Below are 24,798 nucleotides of genomic sequence, written 5' to 3'. Positions count from 1 at the left end.
TGTGGGTCTCCCTTGCTGATTCCAGTATCCATCCAAATGACACCAGACCCGGAGGCAGGGATAGTCCTCAAACTAAAATGGGGGGGGCCATGCTATTTGGTGACCCTCTTTTTTTCTTTTTTTCTTAATTTATACTTCTACATCACACAAACAAGCATTGAATAAAACGAACAAACAATAGAAAACAGAAGAAAATGCAAAAACAAAATTACAAGGATCTAAACATAATATGCAATCAAAAATACAAAACATTATATTCTCTTCAAAAAAGGAAAAAGAACAAAAACACCAAAAAAGTAGGGGGGAATGACTTCTAACTAACTCCATGTGGCTCTTTATTCTTCATATCACTGGTTGTCTGTAATGATTAATTTTTTGGAGAATTATTCTAATTACCTGTGAGATTTTTATTCTAAACTAAGCCAAGTATGAATCTGGAAATCGGTTCTCTTCGTATAATTTATAAAGACTTCCCACTCTCTCCTTATTTTCTCATTAGAATAACTTCTTATTAAACCTGTAAGTCTGGCCAATTCAAGATATCCTGACAATTTAAGAACTCTTTCTTCTTTTGTTGGTGTTATGTTATTTTTCCAATTTTTAGCCATTACTATCCTGGCCGCCATTACTGCATACAAAAATATTCTTTTGGTTTCTTTTGGGGTGTCTGTTGTTAATAGGCCCAAAAAAACATTTCTGGTTTTTTTGGGAAAGTATGTCTTAACATTTTATTTAATTCTTCATTAATGGTATCTCAAAATTATTTAATTTTAGGGCAGGTCCACCACATATGGAAGAAATTCTCTTCTTTAAGTTTGCACCTCCAACACTTTCCACTGGTGTTTTGGTACATTTCGAGGGTTTAACATGCTGTAAATCTTATGTCTCTTTTCCATAAGTTTCCCCAGTTTTCGAAATCAATTGAATGGCCGATATCTTGTGCCCATTTGACCATGACATCTTTAAACTCGTTGTCTCTTAAGTGCCAATTTAATAATAGTTTATACATTTTGGATAAATTTTTATCATCATTTATAATCATTTTTTTGTCTATTTCGGATAATTTTGTATCAAATCCATTTACATTCTTGTCTTCCTCAAAAATTGCATTTAATTGATGGTATTGAAACCAGCCTATTCCTGTATGTCTTATTGTTTCATATTTTTTTCATTTGTAATCTACTATTTACTTCCTCTAAAAGATCTTTATACGTCAACCAATTTGAATCCATATTTTTTCTTTTTACTGCCTCTGCCTCCATTGGTGACAACCACCATAGGGTTTTTGGTTCTAATAATTTTTTGTTCCTTTCCCAAATTTAATAATGTGATTTAGGAATCCCTTGTGGATTTTTGCTTTATTGTAACCCGGGTAGCCGTGCCACCCCACTATATTATTCCAGCCCTCAATATCCAATAATTTAGTATTCTTCAAGATCATCCATTCATTGAGCTAATTTTTATTAACAGGCCAATCACATCACATTATCCAAATCACATTAGTTTCAAATTATACAGCCAAATTTTAAATTTTGTTGGGGGTACCCATACATCAAGCTCCGCACGAGTCCAAAACTCTGAACGAGTCCAAACATCACTTATATTACTGCTTTAATTAGACAGTTCTATCCAGTTCAACCCAGATAGTCCTTTAATTGCTTTCTTTCTCTTCTTGTTATCGTATATTCCTTTCTTTGCGATCTCTGATAATTTTCACAAGCAGATTGAAAACAGGCATCCTTTGTGTGGGTTTTGTACTGTCCAAAGATCATATCACTCAGGGACAGCCTCTGTTCAGCGCTTCCATAAAAAAATTAATCTTCGGTCTGTCCTTTACTTTTCTCAGGCTTGCCAAATAAATCAAATGAGTCAGGAGGCTCTGTAAGGTCAAGTTTGCGTTCCAACATTCCTTGTCTTTCGAATAATCCTGATTCTCCTCCCCCTGTCCTTCTTTCTCCGGCAAGCCTGTCTTGGCGAGATGCCATTTTTTAACTGCATCATGAAAATTTTCCTCTTTCTCACCGTTCACCAATCCTCTCTCCTGTTGTAATCCGTCCCACACAGTTCTTGAATTCCTGCTTGTGATTAATAAAAATGCAATGATCTTATTTCTATCTGGGGTGAAGGGTTATTAATATCACATCGTGCAAAGAAAAAAAAAGTTTTTTCCTCCACCACCCCCTTCATTCCAAACATACAGTCTCCTAGTGGTGATTCATCAGAAGATTTACTTATCCATCTGTCACTTCTGGTCACAGAGATCCATTAATCTGCACTCTTATCTCTCGAACATTACTTGATATATGTGCTTCAGCTTCATTCCAATCGTATGTTTCCAATTATAATTCCGAGCTGAAGCTAACCAGCACGCGCTAATTGGAATCGGCGTCAGGAAGATCTGACTTCACCGAGGGCTCGTGCCAAGTGTTCGGCAGCCCCATCTCTCGGATCAGGGGGTGCATTGTGAACACCGCTGGCAAGGCAGTGCCCCCCGTCTCCGGGGGGGGGGTAGGAAGACTGCATACTTCCCATAGCAGCCCCTTATTTACCTCGTATGGGCCAGAGAGATGTTATTGTCGGCCATCTTCCAACGCGCCACCTGGTGGCCCCCAGGCAGGCAACTTCATAGTAGATCCTAAAATCTGGCATTCCAAACCCTCCTTTGTTTTTGGTTACTGTTAATAGTTTAAATTTAATTCTGGTTTTTTTTTTTGCCCTGCCAAATGTATTTCGCCAAATACCTGTGCCATTCCTTAAAACAATTTAAGCCATTAAGAACCTGAATTGATTGAAAAAGGAACTGCATTTTTGGTAAAACTACCATCTTGATTGTAGAAATTCTTCCCCACAACGTGAGTTTTAATTTACTCCAGATTTCTAAGTCTTTCCTAATTTTGCTCCATACCTTAATATAATTGTCTTTCTATAAATTAATGTTTTTCATGGTTATCCAAATACCTAAATACTTTGCTCTGTAATTTTAAGTCTATTTCTAACTTTACTTTTTCTTGTATATCTAATTATTTTACCAGGAGTTTTGTTTTTTCTTTATTAATTTTGAATCATGATAATTGTCCAAACGCCTTTCTTTTTCCTTTCCTTTCCTTTTATTATAATAATTTTTATTGATTTTCTTTCTTACAACAAATATTCATCACCATCACTAAATATTCCTATATCTCATCATAGTCTTTCAATTTTAACTTTCCTTCTTGTTCTATTAGTAATTCTCTGTATGTTGGCCGTATTCCTTCCATTGTTGATGTGTTAAGCGATAGTGCTTCAATGGGTGATAGCCACCATGGAGTTTGGGGTTCCAACAATTCTTTGTATTTTCCTCATACCTTTATTAAAAACTTATTATTGTATTGTGGAGTCCTTTGTGTACATTTGTTTTCCCATACCACAAATATGCATGCCAACCAAATCTGTTGTCATGTCCTTCCAGTTCTATTGCCTCTTCTTTCTCCAATTTAATCCAATCTCGAATCCGAGTAAGACAAGCTGCTTCATAGTAAATTTTGAGATCTGGAAGGGAAAAGCCTCCCCTTTCTTTTAAGTCTGAGTTTTGTATTTTATTCTTGGCCTTGTTCTTTCCAACATTACTACTACTACAACAACAACAACAACAACAATAATAACAATTTATCATTTGTACCCCGCCCATCTGCCTGGGTTTCCCAGAGCAGCCTTTTTCAACCTGTGGGTTTACCTGCTGAAGAAAAACAACATACTCTTCAGGTGGGAGTTCCCACAAGGACTATCTTTTAACTACACAGGAAGGAAGATCAAAATAAAAACAGTCCAAGATAAAGAACAGTTTTTGGAAAGATACCAGGAGGATTTGCAGAAAGGAGTAGTAGAAACAACAGTAGACAAAGAATCGACAGACATTGCAAATCTCTCATTTGGACTTTTACCACCACCGGAGGAGGAACAAAAACTTGGAGCAGTTGGAGGAATAGGCACATAGTAGTAAAATGTCTCTGCAACTTCTCAGCTGGAATTGTAATGGTTTGAACCTTCCCAGAAAAAGACGCCAAGTTTTCCATATTTTGAAGAGAGAGCAATTAGATATAATATGTTTACAAGAACGCATGTGACCAGGATACACAGGAAATTACTTACAAATAAGAGACTTGGACAAGAATTTATCTCATCAGACAAGGTTAAAAAAAGAGGCGTCGTGATTTATGCAAAAGAAAAATTGACTCCTAAAATGATATTTAAAGATGAACAAGGAAGATACCTGGCAATAGAAGTACAAGTTCAAGGAGAAAAAATTATGATATTGGGAATATACGCACCAAATGAAGGGAAGGCGGATTTTTTCAAGAAGTTGCATGAGACTTTAATGGATTACCTGGATTATAAAATTATAATGATGGGAGACATGAATGGCGTCTCTACAAATATGGACAAGGCACAGAGACAAATAATTTCTAAGGATGGAAGACTACCAAAGACTTTTTTCGAAATGACTGAAACACTGGACTTGATTGATATATGGAGAGTAAGGAACCCTCTGGAGAGAGAGGGAACCTTTTTCTCTGAAGCAAAAATGACATGGACAAGGATCGACCAAATTTGGGTAACTAGTAGCATGGCGCCAAAGATAAAAAAAGTAGAAATCTGCCCAAAGACTTGCTCCGACCATAATGCTGTGAAGATGGAGATGAAACTAACAACAACTGGAACCTTCAGATGGAGGATGAATGACGCCCTATTCAGAGATGAAGAGATTTATAAGAAGGCCCAAAAAACTCTGAAAGACTATTTTGAGATAAATTTGAGAACAGATGTGGAGAAAAGAATAATATGGGACGCAAGCAAGGCCGTGATGCGAGGTTTCCTAATACAACAAAATTCCATAAAGAGGAAAAAGCAGAATGAGAGGAAAGAAAAACTTTTGGAAAAGATAAAAGAAGGTGAAAAGAAATTGAGGTCTAAACCAAAGTCTCATGAGATTTTGAGAGAAATAAAGTATTACCAGACGCAATATATGGAATTGATGAATCAAGAGATAGAATGGAAAATAAAGCAAATGAGACAAAGAACATTTGAATCGGCAGACAAATGTGGGAAACTTCTGTCATGGCAATTGAAAAAGAGACAAAAACTGAACACTGTGACAAGTTTGGAAATGGATGGAAAAATTATCCACAAACCAAATGAGATAAGCAATTGCTTTCAAAGTTTCTTTAGGAAACTATATGCACAAGGGCCAGTTGATGAGCAGGAAATAGAAGAATTTATTAAGAAGTATGGACTACCAAAGATCTCATATCAAAGTAAAATGATTCTGAATGAGAAAATAACAGGACAAGAAATAGAGGGTGCCATTCAGAATATGCAGTTGGGAAAATCTCCAGGACCAGATGGCTTAACGGCTAGATACTACAAGGCATTGAAGGAATGGATAATACAACCATTGAAGGAGGTCTGTAATGAAATTTTGGAAGGGAAAAAGGCACCTGAATCGTGGAAAGAAGCTTTTATTTCACTTATACCGAAAACAGAGACTGAAAAGAACCAGGTTAAAAACTACCGCCCTATATCATTACTTAATGTGGATTATAAAATCTTTGCAGACATTTTAGCAAAAAGACTGAAGAGAGTGCTGATAGGGGAGATTCACAAGGACCAAACAGGCTTTCTTCCAGGGAGACATATGTCGGACAATGTGAGGAACATTATAGACATTTTGGAACTGCTGGAAGTGAACATTAATAGAAAGGCGGTTTTGATTTTTGTGGATGCGGAGAAAGCCTTTGATAATATTTGTTGGACCTTTATGAAGAAGAATCTCCAAGGGATGGGGGTAGGCCAAGGTTTTGAAAACGGTATAGGTGCTATATATTCTAAGCAAAAAGCAAAGTTGATTGTGAACAATGTGGTTACGGAAGAAATACCTATAGAAAAAGGCACACGACAGGGATGCCCAATATCCCCTTTACTTTTTATAAGAGTCCTGGAGGTCTTGTTAAACATGATTAGAGGGGACCAATTGGTTAAAGGAGTTCAGGTCGGAGCCAGAAATTACAAACTAAGGGCATTCGCAGATGACCTAGTATTGACTTTGCAACAGCCAGATACTAGTACCAAAAGAGTATTAGAACTAATTGAGATATTTGGTCAAGTAGCAGGATTTAAACTGAACAAGCAAAAAACTAAAGTGTTGGAGAAAAATCTAACAATGGCAGAAAAAGAGAAGTTTCAGAGTGAAACAGGTTTAGTAATAACAAAAAAGGTGAAGTACCTGGGTGTGAACTTGACTTCTAAAAATGTGAATTTATTTAAAGACAATTATGACAAATGTTGGACAGAGGTGAAGAAAGATCTAGAAATATGGTCAAGGTTGAGACTTTCCTTGTTAGGCCGAATTGCTGTCATCAAGATGAATGTATTGCCTAGAATGTTGTTTTTATTCCAGACACTCCAGATCCTGGACAAAATGGACTGTTTCAAGAGGTGGCAAAAAGACATATCAAAATTTGTCTGGCAGGGCAAAAAGCCCAGAATAAACTTTAAGATCTTAACTGATGCAAAAGATAGAGGGGGGTTTGCCCTGCCGGACCTGAGACTTTATTATGAATCGGCAGCGTTCTGCTGGCTGAAACAATGGCTGCTTCTTGAGAACACAGACATTTTGGATCTGGAAGGGTATGACAACAGATTTGGTTGGCACGCATATATATGGTATGACAAGGTAAAAATACATAAAGGTTTTAAAAACCATATTGTCAGGAAAGCACTATACAATGTTTGGATAAGATACAAAGATCTACTGGAAAGTAAAACTCCCAGGTGGCTATCACCAATGGAAGCTAAAGAGACAAAAAAACTTAATATGGAGTCCAAATGGCCAAAATATTGTGAAATTTTAGAGCAAGATGGTGAAAGGGTTAAATTACAGAGTTATGACAAATTAAAGTCTAAAGTACGAGATTGGCTGCACTACCTTCAGATAAACGAGGTATTCAAACAGGACAGGAAAATAGGTTTTCAGATGGAGAGGTCGAAATTAGAAACAGAATTGTTAGAACCCAATACTAAGAACTTGTCAAGAATGTATAATTTGCTGCTGAAATGGAATACACAAGATGAAACAGTAAAATCAGCTATGATCAAATGGGCACAAGACATAGGTCATGACATTATGTTTGATGACTGGGAAAGGTTATGGAATACTGGTGTTAGGTTTACGGCTTGTAATGCTTTGAGAGAAAACATAATGAAAATGATCTATAGGTGGTACATGACCCCAGTCAAACTTGCAAAAATTTACCATTTGCCCAATAATAAATGTTGGAAATGTAATGAGACTGAAGGTACTTTCTATCACCTTTGGTGGACCTGCCCGAAGATTAAAGCCTACTGGGAAATGATCTATAATGAAATTAAAAAGGTCCTTAAATGGACATTTTCTAAAAAACCAGAGGCTTTTCTCCTGGGCATGGTGGGCCAATTGGTGCCAAGGAAGGACAGAACTTTTTTCATGTATGCTACCACAGCAGCAAGAATTCTTCTGGCAAAGTATTGGAAGACGCAGCAGCTACCCACTCTGGAAGAATGGCAAGCGAAGGTGATCGACTACATGGGAATGGCAGAGATGACCGGCAGAATCCGTGACCAGGGGAGTGAGACAGTGGAAGAAGATTGGAAGAAATTTAAAATATACCTTAAAAATTGTTGTAACATTGAGGAGTGCTGAGATGTTATGGTGTTAAGAAACAGAGAATTGCAGCTGTAAATCATAAATTTAAGGGAATTATGAAGAAGATGAGTTAATTAATTAAATGGAGGGTTGCTGTCAAAAGGGAAAAATAAGGATGCAGAAAAAGGGAGGTATGGGAAAGTCCGGGAAATAAGGTGAAGGAATATGAGTTTATGAAATTATACATGTTTATTTGTTTGTATGTTTTGTTTTGTTTTATTGTTTGTTTTTATTACATGTCTGGAAAATTAATAAAAATTATTAAAAAAAAAAAAACAAATTCTTCAGGTCGGGCATTGTTTTCTTTATCGGAGAAGACTGAGGCAAGGCATTGAGGAGTTCAGCCCTTTCTGTGTCCCCTGTTTGCATTTCACCATCTTCTCCTCTGAGTGACCCCACTGTTTCTTTGTTCTTCCTTTTGCTACGAACATACCCATAAAAGCCTTTTTTGTTGCTTTTAACCTCTCTAGCAAGCCTGAGTTCATTCTGTGCTTTAGCTTTTCTGACTTTGTGTCTACACGTGCTGGCTATTTGTTTGAATTCCTCTTTGGTGGTTTCCCCCCTTTTCCATTTTTTGTACACATCCTTTTTTAATCTTAACTCAGTTAAAAGTTCTTTAGATAGCCACCCTGGCTTCTTTAAGCACCTTCCATGTTTCCGTCTCATTGGTATTGCCTGACGTTGTGCTTTTACTATCTCCCTCTTAACAAACTCCCAGCCATCATGAACTCCCTTTCCTTTTAGTATTACTGTCCATGGGATCTCACCCAGCACTTCCCTAAGTTTTATGAAGTCGGCTTTCTTAAAGTCAAGAAATTGAGTCCTAGTATGCTTGGCTGCTCCTTTCTGCTGTATAGTAAACTTCAGAAGAGCATGATCACTCGCACCTAATGATCCTTCCACTTCTACCCCAGTAACCAGGTCATCAACATTGGTTAGGACCAGATCTAAAATGGCTGTTCCTCTTGTTGCTTCTCCCACTTTCTGGACAATGAAGTTGTCTGCAAGGCCAGTGAGGAATCTGTTTGACCTTATGCTCTTGGCTGAGTTTGACATCCAACAAATATCCGGGTAATTGAAGTCCCCCATTACTACTATCTCCCTTCCTTTTGCATGCTTGGCCATCTGTTCCAGGAAGGCATCATCTATGTCCTCCGTTTGGCTTGGGGATCTATAGTAAACTCCCACAATGAGGTCTCTGTTATTCTTCTCTCCCTTAATTTTGACCCAAATGCTCTCACTTTGGCTTTGAGGTTCTAAATCTTGGATTTCTTCACAGGTATACACATCCCTGACATATAACGCCACTCCTCCTCCTTTCTTGTCTGGTCTGTAGTCCCAAAACATCTGGAGGGCCAAGTTTGGGGATGCCTGTTCTAAGATATTGCAATATTTTTACAGTTACTTGTGGCACAGTAACACGAAAGTTTGACTTCTTAATCATAGGGGAGAGTGCTACTTGAGCCTGTGATCCTTTCCTCCCTGGACAAAGAGAAATACAGAGATGTGTCTAAGAAGCCAATTCCACCACAGATTATAAAATAATACAGTTTATCTCACCTGCATTCCTAAAAGTTTGGAACATAGAGAGGACAGTGGAGAAAGGAGACAGTGTTAAAATAAGAGAAGGTGCATACTGGGACTGACATGTGTTCAGTTCCTTTCTTGTCTTTGTTGAAAGTCTTAACAGGATTCTCTTCCCCCTCCCCCACTCTCAAACAGGTGAGGAAGATGATGGCCAGAATTCTATGGAGCCATCTGTGAATTCATTGGGAAGAACAAAGAAACAGTTTAAATGCCTGGAATGTGGGATGTGCTTTAGTCACAGTGGAAGACTGAGGACACATCAACGAATCCACATAGAGGAGAAACCATTTAAATGTCCTGACTATCGAAAAAAACATCAAGGAACTCACACAGTGGATAAACCATTTGAATGTATTGAATGTGGAAAGTGCTTCAGTCGAAATGGAAAGTTTAGAATACACCAACGAACTCACACGGGGGAGAAACCATTTAAATGTATTAAATGTGGAAAGAGCTTCAGTGAAAGTAGAGCACTAAGAAAACATCAACGAACTCACACGGGGGAGAAACCATTTGAATGTATTGAATGTGGAAAGCGCTTCAGTGTAATTGGAAACCTTAGAAATCATCAACGAACTCACACGGGGGAGAAACCATTTGAATGTATTGAATGTGGAAAGTGCTTCAGTCGATATGGAACACTTAGAATGCACCAACGAACTCACACAGGGGAGAAACCATTTAAATGTATTGAATGTGGAAAGAGCTTCAGTGAAAGTGGAGCACTAAGAAAACATCAACAAACTCACACAGGGGAGAAACCATTTAAATGTATTGAATGTGGAAAGTGCTTCAGGGAAAATGGAACTTTTAGAATACACCAACGAACTCACACAGGGGAGAAACCATTTAAATGTACTGAATGTGGAAAGAGCTTCAGTGAAAGTGGAGACCTTAGAGTACACCACCGAACTCACACGGGAGAGAAACCATTTGAATGTACTGAATGTGGAAAGAGCTTCAGTGAAAGTGGAAACCTTAGAAGACACCAACGAACTCACACGGGAGAGAAACCATTTGAATGTACTGAATGTGGAAAGAGCTTCAGTGAAAGTGGAAACCTTAGAAGACACCAACAAACTTATACAGGGGAGACACCATTTAAATGTATTGAATGTGGAAAGAGCTTCAGTCAATATGGACACCTTAGAATACACCAACGAACTCACACAGGAGAGAAACCATTTAAATGTATTGAATGTGGAAAGAGCTTCAGTCTATATGGAACACTTAGAATGCACCAACGAACTCACACGGGGGAGACACAATTTAAATGTATTGAATGTGGAAAGAGCTTCAGTGAAAGTGGACACCATAGAAAACACCAAAAAATTCACACAGGGGAGAAACTATTTGAATGTATTGAATGTGGAAAGTGCTTCAGTCAAAATGGAACACTTAGAAGCCATCAACGAACTCACACAGGGGAGAAACCATTTAAATGTATTGAATGTGGAAAGAGCTTCAGTCAAAATGGACACCTTAGGAAACATCAACGAACTCACACGGGAGAAGCCATTTTTTGCCCCATAGGACGTACTTTTCCCCCTCCAAAAATGAAGGAGAAATGTGTGTGCGTCCTATGGGGCGAATGCAGGCTTTCGCTGAAGCCTGGAGAGCTAGAGGGGTCGGTGCGCACCGACCCCTCTGACTCTCCAGGCTTCGCGCAGCTCTCCGCAAGGCGCGGGAGCCCGGCACTGGGCTCCCGCAGCTTGCGGAGAGTTGCCTGCATGCCACACCCCTTTGTTTATCGCTCAGACAGGCAGGGAGGGAGAAACGGGTCGGGCGGGCACGCACAGTTCAAACCACCACCACCCTGCCCAGCGCAAGGCGCCCGCTCTGCTTCCCGCCTCCATGTTGTTGCCTGAGGGGAAGACGCCACCGCCGCCACAAGGAGGACGGGAGAAGGAGGTGGCTGAGGCACCAGGGCGGGCGATGCACTGGGGCACTGAGTGGAAGGAGGGCGGAGAAGGGGACGGGGAAGGAGGAGGCGGTGCTGACAGGTGAGGAGGGAAGGCGAGCAGGAAGGCGGCTGCTACAGTTGCTGCTGCTGCTGTGGCGCAGCGCGGAGACCGGCCTCCACAGGCGCTCCCTCCCCTTCTCCCTCCCCTGTTTTCTTCTTCTCCCCCTCTTTTCCTCCCCTCCCCCCCCTCGGACTCCCCCCTCAGAGCTGCATCGGGGAAGGAGGCGAAGGAGGGGTAAGATAATCCCCGGGGGGAGGGGGAGGGACAGGGTGGGAGGGGGCTTGATTAGGGGAGGGGGCTCTTTCAGGATGGGGAGCACCTCTTGCTCCTCCTCCTCCTGGAAAGGGGCATTTTTTTATCTTCTGGCGGGAGGGGGGGAGGTAGGTAAGTTTAGGGATCTACATAGAGGGGATGTGGAGGAAGGAAGGTACTGCCCTCCAGATGAGGAGGGGGGTCTGAACCCTCTTTTTTTGGGCAAGGGGGTTGGGGGGGAAAATGAGAGATCAGAGGCAAGGTTTGGGGGTTACATGTAGGTGTTTTAATTGGGTTTTGGGGGGAGGGGTAATACAAAGCCTTGGCTTTGGGTGAGTGTGAGTGGGGTGGGTTTTTTAGGGATCAGCTCAGGGCAGCCATTTAGGAGGCACAGGACAAAATTGGGGGTTCTTGAGGGGGTGCGAAGGTAAGCCGCCGCCAAGACCCCTATCTGTATTTTCTCTACTGCTGTCCTGAGGTTGCTGTTCAGGTGGATATCCTTTTCTTCTCTAAAAACTTCGGGCAGATATCCTCTGCGCTTCGGGCAGATATCCTTTTCTCCTCTAAAAACTATGGTAGGTGTGTTCTTAAAAGCTTGGGCTTTCCCCGCTGCTGAGGGGGGGGAATAATTTTTTTTCTTTATTTCCCCCCAAAAAACTAGGTGCGTCCTATGGGACGGTGCGTCCTATAGGGCGAAAAATACGGTAAATGTACTGAATGTGGAAAGAGCTTCAGTCCATATCGACACCTTATAAGACACCAACTAACACATGGGGAAGAAACCATTTAAATATGTGGAAGGAGCTTCAGCAAAAGTAGAGCACTTAGAATACACCAACTAACTCATACAGGGGAGAAAGCATTGGAACGTATTGAATGTGGGAAGAGCTTCAACAGGGAGGATAAACTTACATTACACTGGCGAACTCCCAAAGGGGAGTAGCTTAAGTCAATATGGAACCTTAGGAAACATCCGCTAACTCACATAGGGAAAACTAGATTTATGAAACGTGGAAAAAGCTTCAGAGGGAGTGGAGACCTTAATATTCATAAGATAATTCACACAGGCGGGAAACCATATAAATGTATGGAGTTTTCCACTCAGGTTTCCCAGATTTCCTGGGAAGTGAAGATGATTGTCAAGTCTCTGGATGTACAGAAAAGAACTTACATAATAATAAAAATATTTTTATTTGTACCACGCCCATCTGGCTGGATTTCCCCCGCCAATCTTGGTGGCTTCCAACAAAATATTGAAATACAATAGTCCTTCAGATATTAAAAGCTTCCCTAAACAGGACAGCCTTCAGATGTCTTTTAAAGTCTGGTGGCTGTTTTTTCTGTTGACATCTTTTGGGAAGGTATTCCACAGGGATGGCACCACTACCGATAAGGCCCTCTGCCTGGTTCCCTGTAACTTCGCTTCTCACAGTGAGGGAACCGCCAGAAGGCTCTTGGTACTGGACCTCCATGTCCAGGCAGATCAGTGGGGGTGGAGACTCTCCTCCCGTCACCAGTCTAGCTGCCGCATTCTGGATTAGTTGTTGTTTCCGGATCACCTTCAAAGGTAGCCCCACGTAGAGCGCATTGCAGTAGTCCAAGCGGGAGATAACTGGAGCATGCACTACTCTGGCAAGACAGTCTGCGGGCAGATAGGGTCTCAGCCTGCGTACCAGATGGAGCTGGTAAACAGCTGCCCTGGACACAGAATTGACCTGTGCCTCCATGGACAGCTGTGAGTCCAAAATGACTCCCAGTCTGCGCACCTGGTCCTTTAGGGGCACAGTTACCCCAATCAGGACCAGGGAGTCCTCCACATCTGCCTGCCTCCTGGCCCCCAAAAACAGGACATCTGCCTTATCAGCATTCAACTTTAATATGTTAGCTGCCATCCATCTTCCCAGAGACGCCATCACAGCTATGAGGTGATAAGACGCCTTGTCTTTGTTTTTCTCCTGGCCTGCTGCTTTCTTTGTTTTTCTCCTGGCCCCTGCTGCTTTCTGCTGGGAACCGGCCCTGGAACCGCCGCTTATCTGCTTTGTTGACATTCCTCTCCGGCCGGTGTCCTTGCCTTCCTGGGCCTCTGCAGAACAATGCCCTTCGCTGTTGGACATCGCCTCAGAGCACAAATGACTCTTGGAGACTTTGGCTTTCCCAGAGCTCTTGGAACGGCCTGCACCCCCACTGTTGGGTGCCCAGCTGCCTGAGGAATGGACTGCAACTGCCTTCCTCTTCCCAGCTCTCAGCCTCTCTCCAGCACACAGTCCATCACACAGATGTGTTGAAGCATAGAAACAGCTTCCCAAAACAGTCCCAGCCCCCTCTGGACTTGGTGCTTTCTCTGGGCATCCTCCAGCCCCCTCTGGTCTGGCTCCCACTGAGGCTTGACATGCCGTCTTCAGTGCCTGCCACGCGACCCAGGGCTTCTTCCCTTGGAGGTTTGGCAACAGCCAAGCTTCAACGCTGGCCCTTAAAATGGCTAGCACCCTTTGCTCTCTTTCCAGAGCAACAACCACATCTGCCTCACAAGCTTCCACTGCTCCTGCAGACCTCTCACTGGGCTGGGCAAAAACTGGATCGGCTTGCGTGCAATCCCAAAGCTTCCTTTCTTCCAGCCAGTAGTACATGCGCTTACTCCAGGCTTCCCAATTGGCCCCATGCAGTCTTTCACCGGGGTAGCTCTCATGGCCTTGCTGTGGCTGAGCAGCAGCCATCTTCCTCCCCCCGGGGCTTTAAGCGTACTCACACGTTTGCCAGCTAGCTGGTCCTCCGAAGCAGCAGCCTCCTCTTGGCTCCGCTCTCCACCAGCGTCTCCCACTGCCCTTCCTGGCAGGAGTTCAAAGCTGGCAGCCTTCTTCCCTCCTCACACATGGCAGGAAACGCGGACCTTCCATAACCTTTGGGGACATTAATTCCTGCGTCCAGTCAGCGCTTCCCCTGTGCAGCTCTGCTTTGGGGCTTGAGGCTGACCTGGCAGAAAATGCAGAGTAGCAGCGGTCCTGCGTCCGTGTGAGATGAGGGATAAATCAAGTCCAAAGACAGTTCGGTTCTTAACTCTAGAAGCCTTTATTTACAAAGCAGTAAATCAGTCACATTCCATCGGAGCTTTCCGGCATCTTTCCCGTGCTCCAAAAGCACACACTGCCTCTCTGCAGCTGAGCTGCGTCTTAGGCAGAATCAAAAGCAAGTCTGAACAGTGATACAGACTGTGATGCACTTCTCTGCGTCAAGCTCCTCCCAGATACAGGACACCACGGAGTTTTAACCCTGTCAGTTCCAAACTCTACAGGGTTGTGGAGAAGTCCAGTTGCATCAGGAAGTGATCTGACCATGGCGCTTCTTTAGATTTGCTTTTACTTAGTGTCAGATCACCAACAGGTGAACACCAGGTCTAAGGCATGTCCGCGGCTATGAGTTGGGCCAAACTTATTCAGGGACAGCCCCATGGAGGCCATGCTTTCCACAAAGTCCCAATCGGCCCCTTGTAAGGTTGTGTCGGTGTGAATGTTAAAATCCCCCAGGACAACCAAACTAGGTGTCTCCAGGAGAAATCTGCCACAACCTGAAGCAGTTCAGGCAGGGAATCCTTGGTGCAGGGGGAGATCGGTACAAAGAAATCCTGTACTGCCCCTATTGTTCAACTTCAAGAACATGCACTCAGAGAACTGGGTCTTCCCAATAGGACACCTGCTGCAAATTAATGACTTCCTACAAATTACTGCAAACCACCACCCCCTCCCTGCCCACATGACTTGGGTTGCTGTGCGTAAGAGAAACCTGGTGGACAAGCAGCGGCAAGGACAGGTCCATTACTGCATACAAAAATTTTCTTTTGTTTCTTTTGGGATGTCTGTTGTTAATAGGCCCAAAAAAACATTTCTGGTTTTTGGGGGAAAGTATGTCGTAACATTTTATTTAATTCTTCATTAATGGTATCCCAAATTTATTTAATTTTAGGGCACGTCCACCACATATGGGAGAAATTCCCTTCTTTAAGTTTGCACCTCCAACACTTCCCACTGGTGTTTTGGTACATTTTAGCCAATTTCGAGGGTTTAAGATACCATCTGTACATCATTTTTAAAAAATAATTATTTTATTGTATAACATGCTGTAAATGTTATGTCTCTTTTCCATAAGTTTTCCTATTTTTCTAAATCAATTGTATGACCGAAATCCTGTGCCCATTTGACCATGACATCTTTAACCCCTTTGTCTTTTAAGTGCCAATTTAATAATAGTTTATACATTTTGGATAAATACAATTTGGATAAATTTTTATCATCGTTTATAATCAATTCTTTGTCTATTTCAAATAATTTTGTATCAAATCCATTTACTTTCTTGTCTTCCTCAAAAATTGCATTTAATTGATGGTATTGAAACCAGCCTATTCCTGTATGTCTTATTGTTTCATATTTTTTTTCATTTGTAATCTATTATTTACTTCCTCTAAAAGATCTTTATATGTCAACCAATTTGAATCCATTTTTTTCTTTTTACTGCCTCTGCCTCCATTGGTGACAACCACCATCAGGTTTTTGGTTCTAATAATTTTTTGTTCCTTTCCCAAATTTCATATAAGGCTTTCCTAATAATGTGATTTAGAAATCCATTGTGGATTTTTGTTTTATTATAACCCAGGTAGCTGTGCCACCACACCATATTATCCCAGCCCTCAATATCCAATAATTTAGTATTCTTCAAGATCATCCATTCCTTGAGCCAGACCAGGCAGGCAGCTTCGTAGTAGATCCTAAGATCTGGCATTCCAAACCCTCCTTTGTTTTTGGTTTCTGTTAATAATTTAAATTTAATTCTGGTTTTTTTGCCCTGACAAATGTATTTTGCCAAATACCTGTGCCATTCTTTAAAACAATTTAAGCCATTAAGAACCAGAATTGATTGAAAAAGGACTCCGAGAGAATATGGAAAAAATGATGTACCGTTGGCACATCACCCCTGTGAAACTGGGAAAGATGTATAAGACCGGAGACAAAACATGTTGGAAATGTAAAAAAAAAGAGGGTGACTTCCACCATATGTGGTGGTCATGTGAAGAAGTGAAGAGGTTCTGGGGTTCTATCTATGACGAATTAAAAAAGATACTGAAATACACATTCCCTAAAAAACCAGAGGCATTCCTTTTAGGAATGGTTGGTGAGGAGATTAGAAAAGAAGATCAAACCATGTTCCAGTATGCAATGGCAGCAGCCAGAATATTGCTAGCACAAAATTGGAAAACACCTAACACCCCAACTATTAGAGAATGGCAAAACAAGTTATTTGAGTACTCAGAGTTAGCAAAAATGACACAGAAGATCAGGCATCAGAGTAATAAAAAATTTATTAATGGTTGGAATAAATTTATACAATACATGGAAAAAAACTTAGGAAACATTAAAATAACAGTAGGTGAAATATAGAATCTGTGAAGTAAAGACAATGGTTGTAAGAAAGAACTGCAAGAAGATTATTAATGTGATATAGCTCAAATCGTGGTGGAGGGAAGTCAGATTGATGATATGATATGATATGATAGGAATTAGTACTTTCGGAGAAATGTATGTTTGTCTTGACTTGGTTGTTTATTTTTGTATTTTTTTTTCTCTTTCTGGAATGTTTGTGGTTTTAAAATATTGTACACTGGATATAAAATTTAATAAATAAAATTTAAAAAAAGAAAGAAAAAGAAAAAGGAACAGCATTTTTGGTAAAACTACCATCTTGATTGTAGAAATTTTCCCCACAACGTGAGTTTTAATTTACTCCAGATTTCTAAGTCTTTCCTAATATCGTTCCATACCTTAATATAAATGTCTTTCTATAAATGAATGTTTTTCATGGTTATCCAAATACCTAAATACTTTGCTCTGTTAGTAATTTTAAGTCCTGTTTCTATTTCTAACTTTACTTTTTCTTGTATATCTAATTTTTTTACCAGTTTTGTTTTTTCTTTATTAATTTTGAATCGTGATAATTGTCCAAACACCTTTCTTCTTTTCTTTTCTTTTCTTTTTTATAATAATTTTTATTAGTTTTCTTTCTCACAACAAATATCCATCACCATCACTCAAAATTCCTTTATCTCATCATAGTCTTTCAATTTTAACTTTCCTTCTTGTTCTATTAGTAATTCTCTGTATGTTGGCCATATTCCTTTCATTGCTGACGTATTAAGTGATAGTGCTTCAATGGGTGATAGCCACCATGGAGTTTGGGGTTCCAATAATTCTTTGTATTTTCCCCATACCTTTATTAAAAACTTATTATAGTATTGTGGAGTCCTTTGTGTACTTTTGTTTTCCCATGCCACAAATATGCATGCCAACCAAATCTGTTGTCATGTCCTTCCAGTTCTACTGCCTCTTCTTTCTCCAATTTGATCCAATCCCGAATCCGAGTAAGACAAGCTGCTTCATAGTAAATTTTGAGATCTTTAAGGGAAAAGCCTCCCCTTTCTTTTAAGTCTGTATTTTGTATTTTATTCTTCACCTTGTTTTTTCCAATATTACTCTAAAGCAGCCTTTTTCAACCTGTGGGCCCCCAGATGTTACTAGCAAGGCCAGAGCTCAGGGATGATGGGAGTTGTAGTCCAACAACATCTGGGGACCCACAGGTTGAGAACTGCTGCTGTAGAGGGTTTTCTGTTGTAATTATTAGATTGTCTGCTTAGGCTCTGACCTTCTAGGCCCTTTGTCCAACTTTAATTCCTTCTAGTCTAGGGTCTTCTTTTATTTCAAATATCCTTCCAGAAGTGTGCTAAAGAGGAGAGGAGAAAGAGGGCAGCCCTGTCTTGTTCCCTTAGAGATGTTAAAAGCTTCTGATGTTTCACCATTTATAATTAGTGTGACCTGTTGGGAATTATAAATCACTTTTATACCGCTACATATTTTCTCACCCAAACTCATCATTTCCAAAGTTTTTTGCATGAATGCCCCTGAAACATCAAATGCTTTCTCCGCATCCACCAAGATCATTGATGCCTTTTTATCTGGTCTCATTTCTAGGTATTTTATTATATCTACTACCAAGCATAAAGGTAAAGGGACCCCTGATCATTAGGTCAAGTCGTGGCCGACTCGGGTTGCGGCGCTCATCTTGCTTTATTGGCCGAGGGAGCCGGTGTACAGTTTCTGGGTCGTGGCCAGCATGACTAAGCCGCTTCTGGCGAACCAGAGCAGGGCACAGAAAGGCTGTTTACCTTCCCGCTGGAGCGTTATGTAATAAAAAAAATTAAGGTCTTTTATATATAATAAATGTTCATAAATGTACCAGCCAAGCACGTACATAGATACGTGGACCACATGTCTGGAGCAGCACAGGAAGACCGTCCTGAAACCATTTTGACTCCCAAACCGACCAAATGTTTTCCCTGAAAGGAGGGAGGGGGTGAGGGAACCTTCCCATTGTCTCAGGAATTGGGTAATCACCATCTCAAAGGAATGGCCAGACTACCAGGAAAGGCAATCAGATAAGGCATTATCAGATAACCTGGGAACAACAACAGTCAAATTTCTGTTGTAGACTGCCTTTTCTGTGATGTAGGTATGATGTTTGTGATGATGTTTGTTTGTCTTAGGTTACACTCCTTCTGTGATGTATGTATGATGTATGAAGGGGTGGTCTTGAGCTCCAGGGAAGGGAATTTAAAAGGTCTATGTAAGGGCAGGCACACCTTGGTTCGGGGTGGTCCTCCTTTCTCCTGCGTGTGAGGTGAGCAACCTGTTGCAACAGTTCAATAAAGATCAGTCTTACTAGCTGCTTTGCTTCTCAATATTCTCTGGTTGGCTTCTTTGATTTTCTCCAACTGATGGGAGAACTGGCAAAAGACTCTATAAAGGCTCTTGTGTCCCCCATAAGGGAATAAGGGCAGATTTTGTTTACAACAGGTACTTATTTATCTTCTTGAATTTGATGTGCTTTCGAACTGCTAGGTTGGCAGGAGCAGAGGCAGAGCAACGGGATCTCACCCCGTCGCAGGGATTCGAACCGCCGACCTTCTGATTGGCAAGCCCTAGGCTCTGTGGTTTAACCCACAGCGCCACCCGCGTCCCTTATTGAGGACAATACGTTCTTGCAAAAGTGGGGGTCCAAAGCAGGCACAGTCCAGCTGGGGCAAAGAATGATCTTATATTCCCTATGCACACGTTCCCTCCCTCATCTCCCCATTGGTTGGGTGCTACAAGGTTTTCCTTCCCCCAATTAACAAATAACAGACAAGAGGCTGAGCGTGGAGAGAAACTTCTCCTTCCTCCTCTGAGTTGCTTCCACTTCCGGCTTCACCAGCAGAGATAAAATCGGGGTTTGCAAAGGAGGGAGGGAAGGAGGCGGGAAGCGGGGCTGCATCCTGCGGAGGCTGAGGAGGGGCTGCTTCCTAATCAAGCCTCCTAATTAAGCGCCCTCACGCCCTGCCTCCCACGCGGGGGCTCCCATTCCCGCCCCCGCTGCCCAGGATTTCGGGTGAGTGCAAAGCCAATGGCGGGGAAGGAGGGAAGGGGCTTTTCGAGGGGGTCCAGGATGAGAAGCCCCCGGACGGGAAAAGAGAAGGGAGGAAAGGGAGCTGTTTCCTTAAAGGGGGCCTTGAAGGGGAGGGGGGGAGAGATGTTTCCTCCTGCAGGGATCTGGTGCAAAGGGAGTTGCAGGGAAGGAGGCGGGAAAGGGGAGAGGGGTGAGCATTGCTGGCCAGGATCGTCTTAATAGTATTACAGTGCTACCTCGGGTTACATACGCTTCAGGTTACAGACTCTGCTAACTCAGAAATAGTACCTTGGGTTAAGAACTTTGCTTCAAGATGAGAACAGAAATCACGCAGCAGTGGTGCGGCGGCGGGTGGTCCCATTAGCTAAAGTGGTGCTGCAGGTTAAGAACAGTTTCAGGTTAAGAACGGACCTCCGGAATGAATTAATTACTTAACCCAAGGTACCACTGTAATTTAAATTTAGTATCTATACCCCAGCAGAAGACCCCTCGGAGGAGGACCTTATCTTTAGGCAACAGGCAAAAGCATTGCTCTTCTCCCAGGGGTTTGGCTCATTAAACAATCTATGGACTGCACACCTGCATGGGAGGGGGGCGAGGGTTGTCGTTTTTATTTCTTACTCTGCTATGCATCTCTGTGTTTTTCTCTTGTAAGCTGCCCTGTGATCTTTGGAGGAAGGGCAGTATAGAAATGTGAAGAATAGCTGTAAAAATAGGAAGCCCTCTTGCGTTCATGGGGGAGGGTTGGGACAAAGTCTCTGATCAGCATGCGTAGCAGGATGGGCTTAGGAGGGAATAACAATAACAATAATTCATTACTTGTAGCCTGCCCATCTGACTCCGTTGCCTCAGCAACTCAGGGCGGCTTCCAAAAAAAAACAACCCCAAAATTGAAAACATTGAAAACCTCCCTGTGCTGGGCTGCCATCAGAAGACTTCCGTTTTGTAGAAATGGCCTTTGAATTTAAAGAAATGCTCTCTTTAAGGAATCCCGTGGTGTAAACGTGTATGTTGTCCTCTAGGTCCAAACACATAGTAAGAGCAAGCAGTGCTCCAAAGTGCTTCTCTTGTGAACTTGCCATCTAAGTTGTTTACTCCTGACCAAAGCTCCTGTTTCCCAAAAAGACTGGAGGGGGAGGTCTCTCAACCACTTTTAACCTACCCCACTCCCACCGCATGGAAGGCAGAGGACGTGTTCATTCACAATCCCAGTAAACCATGTGAAGTGAACTGCAGCTCCTTCCCCTCTCACTGGGCTGCTGCAAGAAAAGGCAGCAGAGGAGGAAAGGGATGGGTTTGAAGGCTCTTCCTGCCTCTCTCCCCTGAGTACCGCCTCTCCCAGAGGTCCTGATGCAAGCAAGGCCATTCCTTCTTCTCCATGCAAGGGCCACCCATGTATTCAGAGCAGTCCTTTGCAGATTAACTCTTAAGTTCCATGGGATCTACTCTCAGGCCACAAATGTGCATACCGTGCCAGTCTTGGGAAGGGAGGTGGGACAGGCAGCTGAAAGGAATTGCCAAAGGTGTTTGAAAATGGGAGGGGGCTCTTGGGGAGGGGATGCCCAATTGGCGCTTCTCCAGGGGCAGCAGAATGTCTTGGGCAGGAGAATCCCTGCAGGGGCTCTCAGACTCCCTTGGCTTCTTCTTCCCTCCCTCCCAGGAAACTGCAAATTGCTCTGGCTTCTGGGCTCCTCAGCAAGCTGAACCTGCAATCCTAGCTGAGACTGAACCTGCAACCCTGGCCAGGATGGAAGGAGGAAGATGGACGGTTGACCTGGTCAGGCTGTCTCCCGCATCCCTCCCCACAACCTCTGAGCATTCCCTCCCAGGACCCTTGGAGAAATCTGGTGAGTTCCAGGGGAGAGGAGATGGGGACAGGGATAGATGGAAGGTGGAGGGAGAAAGAGGAAAAGATGGAGAGGAGACAAATGGAAGGAAGTTCCTGACATTAAGGAGGAGGGGGGTGAGGCCTTCTCCAAAGCAGCTCTTTGTTTCTTGAATCCCTTTCATAAAGTAGTGGGGGGCAGATATTCTTCCTCAAGAATTTTAAATCTTAGGAGTTACAGTGGTACCTTGGTTCTCAAACATAAGTCTTCCAAAACCAAGGCATACTTTCCTATAGAAAGTAATGCAAAATTGATTAATCCGTTCCAGACTTTTAAAAACAACCCCTAAAACAGCAATTTAACATGAATTTTACTATCTAACAAGACCATTGATCCATAAAATGAAAGCAATAATCAATGTTCTGTACCGTAAAATAAATAAGACAGTATTGTAGATGATAAAAATTAAAATTAAAACAAAAAAACAAGCCACAGTCAAAAATGAAAAAGCCACACAAACAAAAAAACAAAAAATAGGAAACAACTAAAGCACCAAATGTCACCTCAGAACACTGCAACCAGAAACGGCTTTTATATTGATGGGGGGGGGCTTAAATTAACTGTGTAATGGAACAAATGGGATGAAAAAAGCCTTGATTACGATGGAGAGGACTTTAATTAGCTGCTCAAGGGTAAAACAGAATGAAAAAAGCCTTAATTAGGATGGGGGGGGGACTTAAATTTGCTGCGCAACAGTAAAAATGGAAGCTCAGGAGCACGTTCGGTTTCCGAGGCAAAGGTCAAAAACAGGAACACCTACTTCTGGGTTTGCAAATGATGAATCAACAGAAGCATAGAACAATCTATGGACTTCCCTTTTTTTGAAATATTTTTATTGTTTTTTACAAATGCAAGTTTCTATCAAAGACATTTATATAATCATTTCATGGGATTCTCTGAATCACATGACTTCGCTCCATCCCTTTCATGGGTCCTTATATTACCGTATTCTTCGCTCCATAAGGCGCACCGGACCGTAAGACGCACCTAGTTTTCAGAGGAGGAAAACGGGGAAAATATTCTGAATCAAATGTTGTACTAAACTATTTAATAAACTACTGATTTATCAGAGTGAGACTAAGAGGGACAGGAACTGTATGTTTGTTTAGTGTGCAGGCTCAAGGAGCCAGCGGATCAGCTGAGACGCGGCGGATTTGCGTAATTTCCCCCTCTCCCTCATCCTCTGCCCTCCAGTCCCCAGCAGCCTTCCTTTTCTACCTCCTGATTTTCACTGCGCTTGTGGCTCAGAGCTTGAGGTTGGGGTTTTTTTGCTGCTGGTTGCTTAAATTTTATCCTTCCCCTCCTGTGTCCTTCCGTCCCTCTGCAGCCTCATTGCTCCGTTTAGGGAGCGGGCGGACTTTCTGCAGCTGTTGCTGGCTGCGCACCACTTTTAAAAGTGCCTTCTGGCTTTGAATCACCTGCCTCCCTTTACTATTTTACTCAAGGTATTTGCCCTGTGCCTGGGGGATTTTTTCCATTTAACAGTTTGCAGCCTCTTCCTTCCGTTGCTTGTTTTGAGGCAGGATAGATTTGAGCAAGTGATCAGGACTTGGATTGCAGGGGATTCGCCATTAGCTGTGTAAAAGCGCTCCTCCTTGCAGCCTTCTACTTTGTTTGTACACATGGCTACTGGTATCAGGTTCAGTTTGAGTAATAAGCAGCCCCTGGCAGCAACAGAATGGAGTATAAAAAGGAGTAGGGGCACTGGGACCCAGACAATGCTCAAATCTATCCTGCCTCAAAACAAGCTGCAGAAGTAAAAAGCACGCTCCCGCTCCCCTGCCCCTCATCCCGTGCCCTCCCCAGCCTTTTTTTTTACTTCCTGGTTTTCACTGCGCTCGTGGCTCAGAGCTCGAGGTTGGGGGTTTTTTGCTTAAATTTTATCCTTCCCGATCTTTCCCCTCCTGTGCCCTGCCGTCCCTCTGCAGCCTCATCGCTCCGTTTAGGGAACACGCGGACCTTTGCTAGCTGAGGCTCGCTGTAAAGCAAGGACAGAAGCAAAGCGGGACAGAAGCCCTGTAAGCGGCTCCCGCTTTGCTTGACTGACGGGAGCCATGGCTCCGGTCCAGTGCATTCGCTCCATAAGACGCACAGGCATTTCCCCTTTCTTTTTAGAAGGAAAAAAGTGCGTCCTATGGAGCGAAAAATACGGTAATTTGTCCAAAACTACATACAGTGGTATCTCTGGTTGCAAACTGGATCCGTTCTGGAGCTCGACAGATCCCGAGGTTTTTGCAAACCGGAGGACCGCTTCTGCACACGCACGCGGCACAATAAAGTGCTTCTACGCGTGCAAGCAGCAAAACCCGGAAAAATACCAGAGGGTTACGTAACACGAGGTACCACTGTATGGATACATTCTCCACAGTTCTCATTTATCTAAATTGTCCATAAACTTATTTACAAGTGATTCCTAAAGTCCAGCTAACATTTTGATTTGCGTGCAGTAATCTCATAGGTAAATTATAAATTTTCCCCATTCTTTTTTAAAGTACTTGTTTTCTTGATTCCTGAGTCTCATGGCTAATTTTGCCATTTTGGCAGAGTCCAGCAGTTTGGACTCGTCAAACTCATGCTGGTAGTTTCGTGAACACTATCCAACCATCTCGTCCTCTGTCGTCCCCTTCTCCTTGTGCCCTCCATCTTTCTCAACATTAGGGTCTTTTCCAGGGAGTCTTCTCTTCTCATGAGGTAGCCAAACTATTGGAGCCTCAGCTTCAGGATCTGTCCTTCCAGTGAGCACTCAGGGCTGATTTCCTTCAGAATGGATATGTTTGATCTGCTTGCAGTCCATGGGACTCTCAAGAGTCTCCTCCAGCACCATAATTCAAAAGCATCAATTATTCGGCGATCAGCTTTCTTTATGGTCCACCTTTCACTTCCATACATCACTACTGGGAAAACCATAGCT

General features: G+C 42.5%; 2 protein-coding genes across 5 annotated transcripts in view; both read left to right on the top strand.

Annotated features, from left to right (window-relative positions):
- LOC308469441 (uncharacterized protein) overlaps positions 1-24,798 on the top strand; it is a 100,972-nt gene that overhangs the window by 14,146 nt on the left and 62,028 nt on the right. The window lies entirely within an intron of this gene.
- The window catches only part of LOC308469613 (uncharacterized protein), a gene marked incomplete at its 3' end in the record, with an annotated part of 86,329 nt that continues 80,792 nt past the window's right edge, over positions 19,262-24,798 (top strand). For 2 of the 4 annotated variants that reach the window (XM_080992326.1, XM_080992327.1), the window contains exon 1: positions 19,262-19,983. Coding sequence is in view for 1 of the 4 variants with exons in the window: in XM_080992323.1 (XP_080848449.1) it covers positions 21,749-21,848 (100 nt within the window). Of the gene's footprint in view, positions 19,984-21,661; positions 21,849-24,798 lie in introns of those variants that run through there. The other 2 variants (XM_080992323.1, XM_080992328.1) reach the window with 2 other exon arrangements.

Source organism: Podarcis pityusensis (assembly GCF_964106645.2).
Source record: "Podarcis pityusensis genome assembly, chromosome: 2".
NCBI classification, from domain to species: Eukaryota; Metazoa; Chordata; class Lepidosauria; order Squamata; family Lacertidae; genus Podarcis; species Podarcis pityusensis.
Note: the sequence above shows the minus strand (reverse complement) of the source record. Positions and strands in the feature narration are given on the sequence as shown.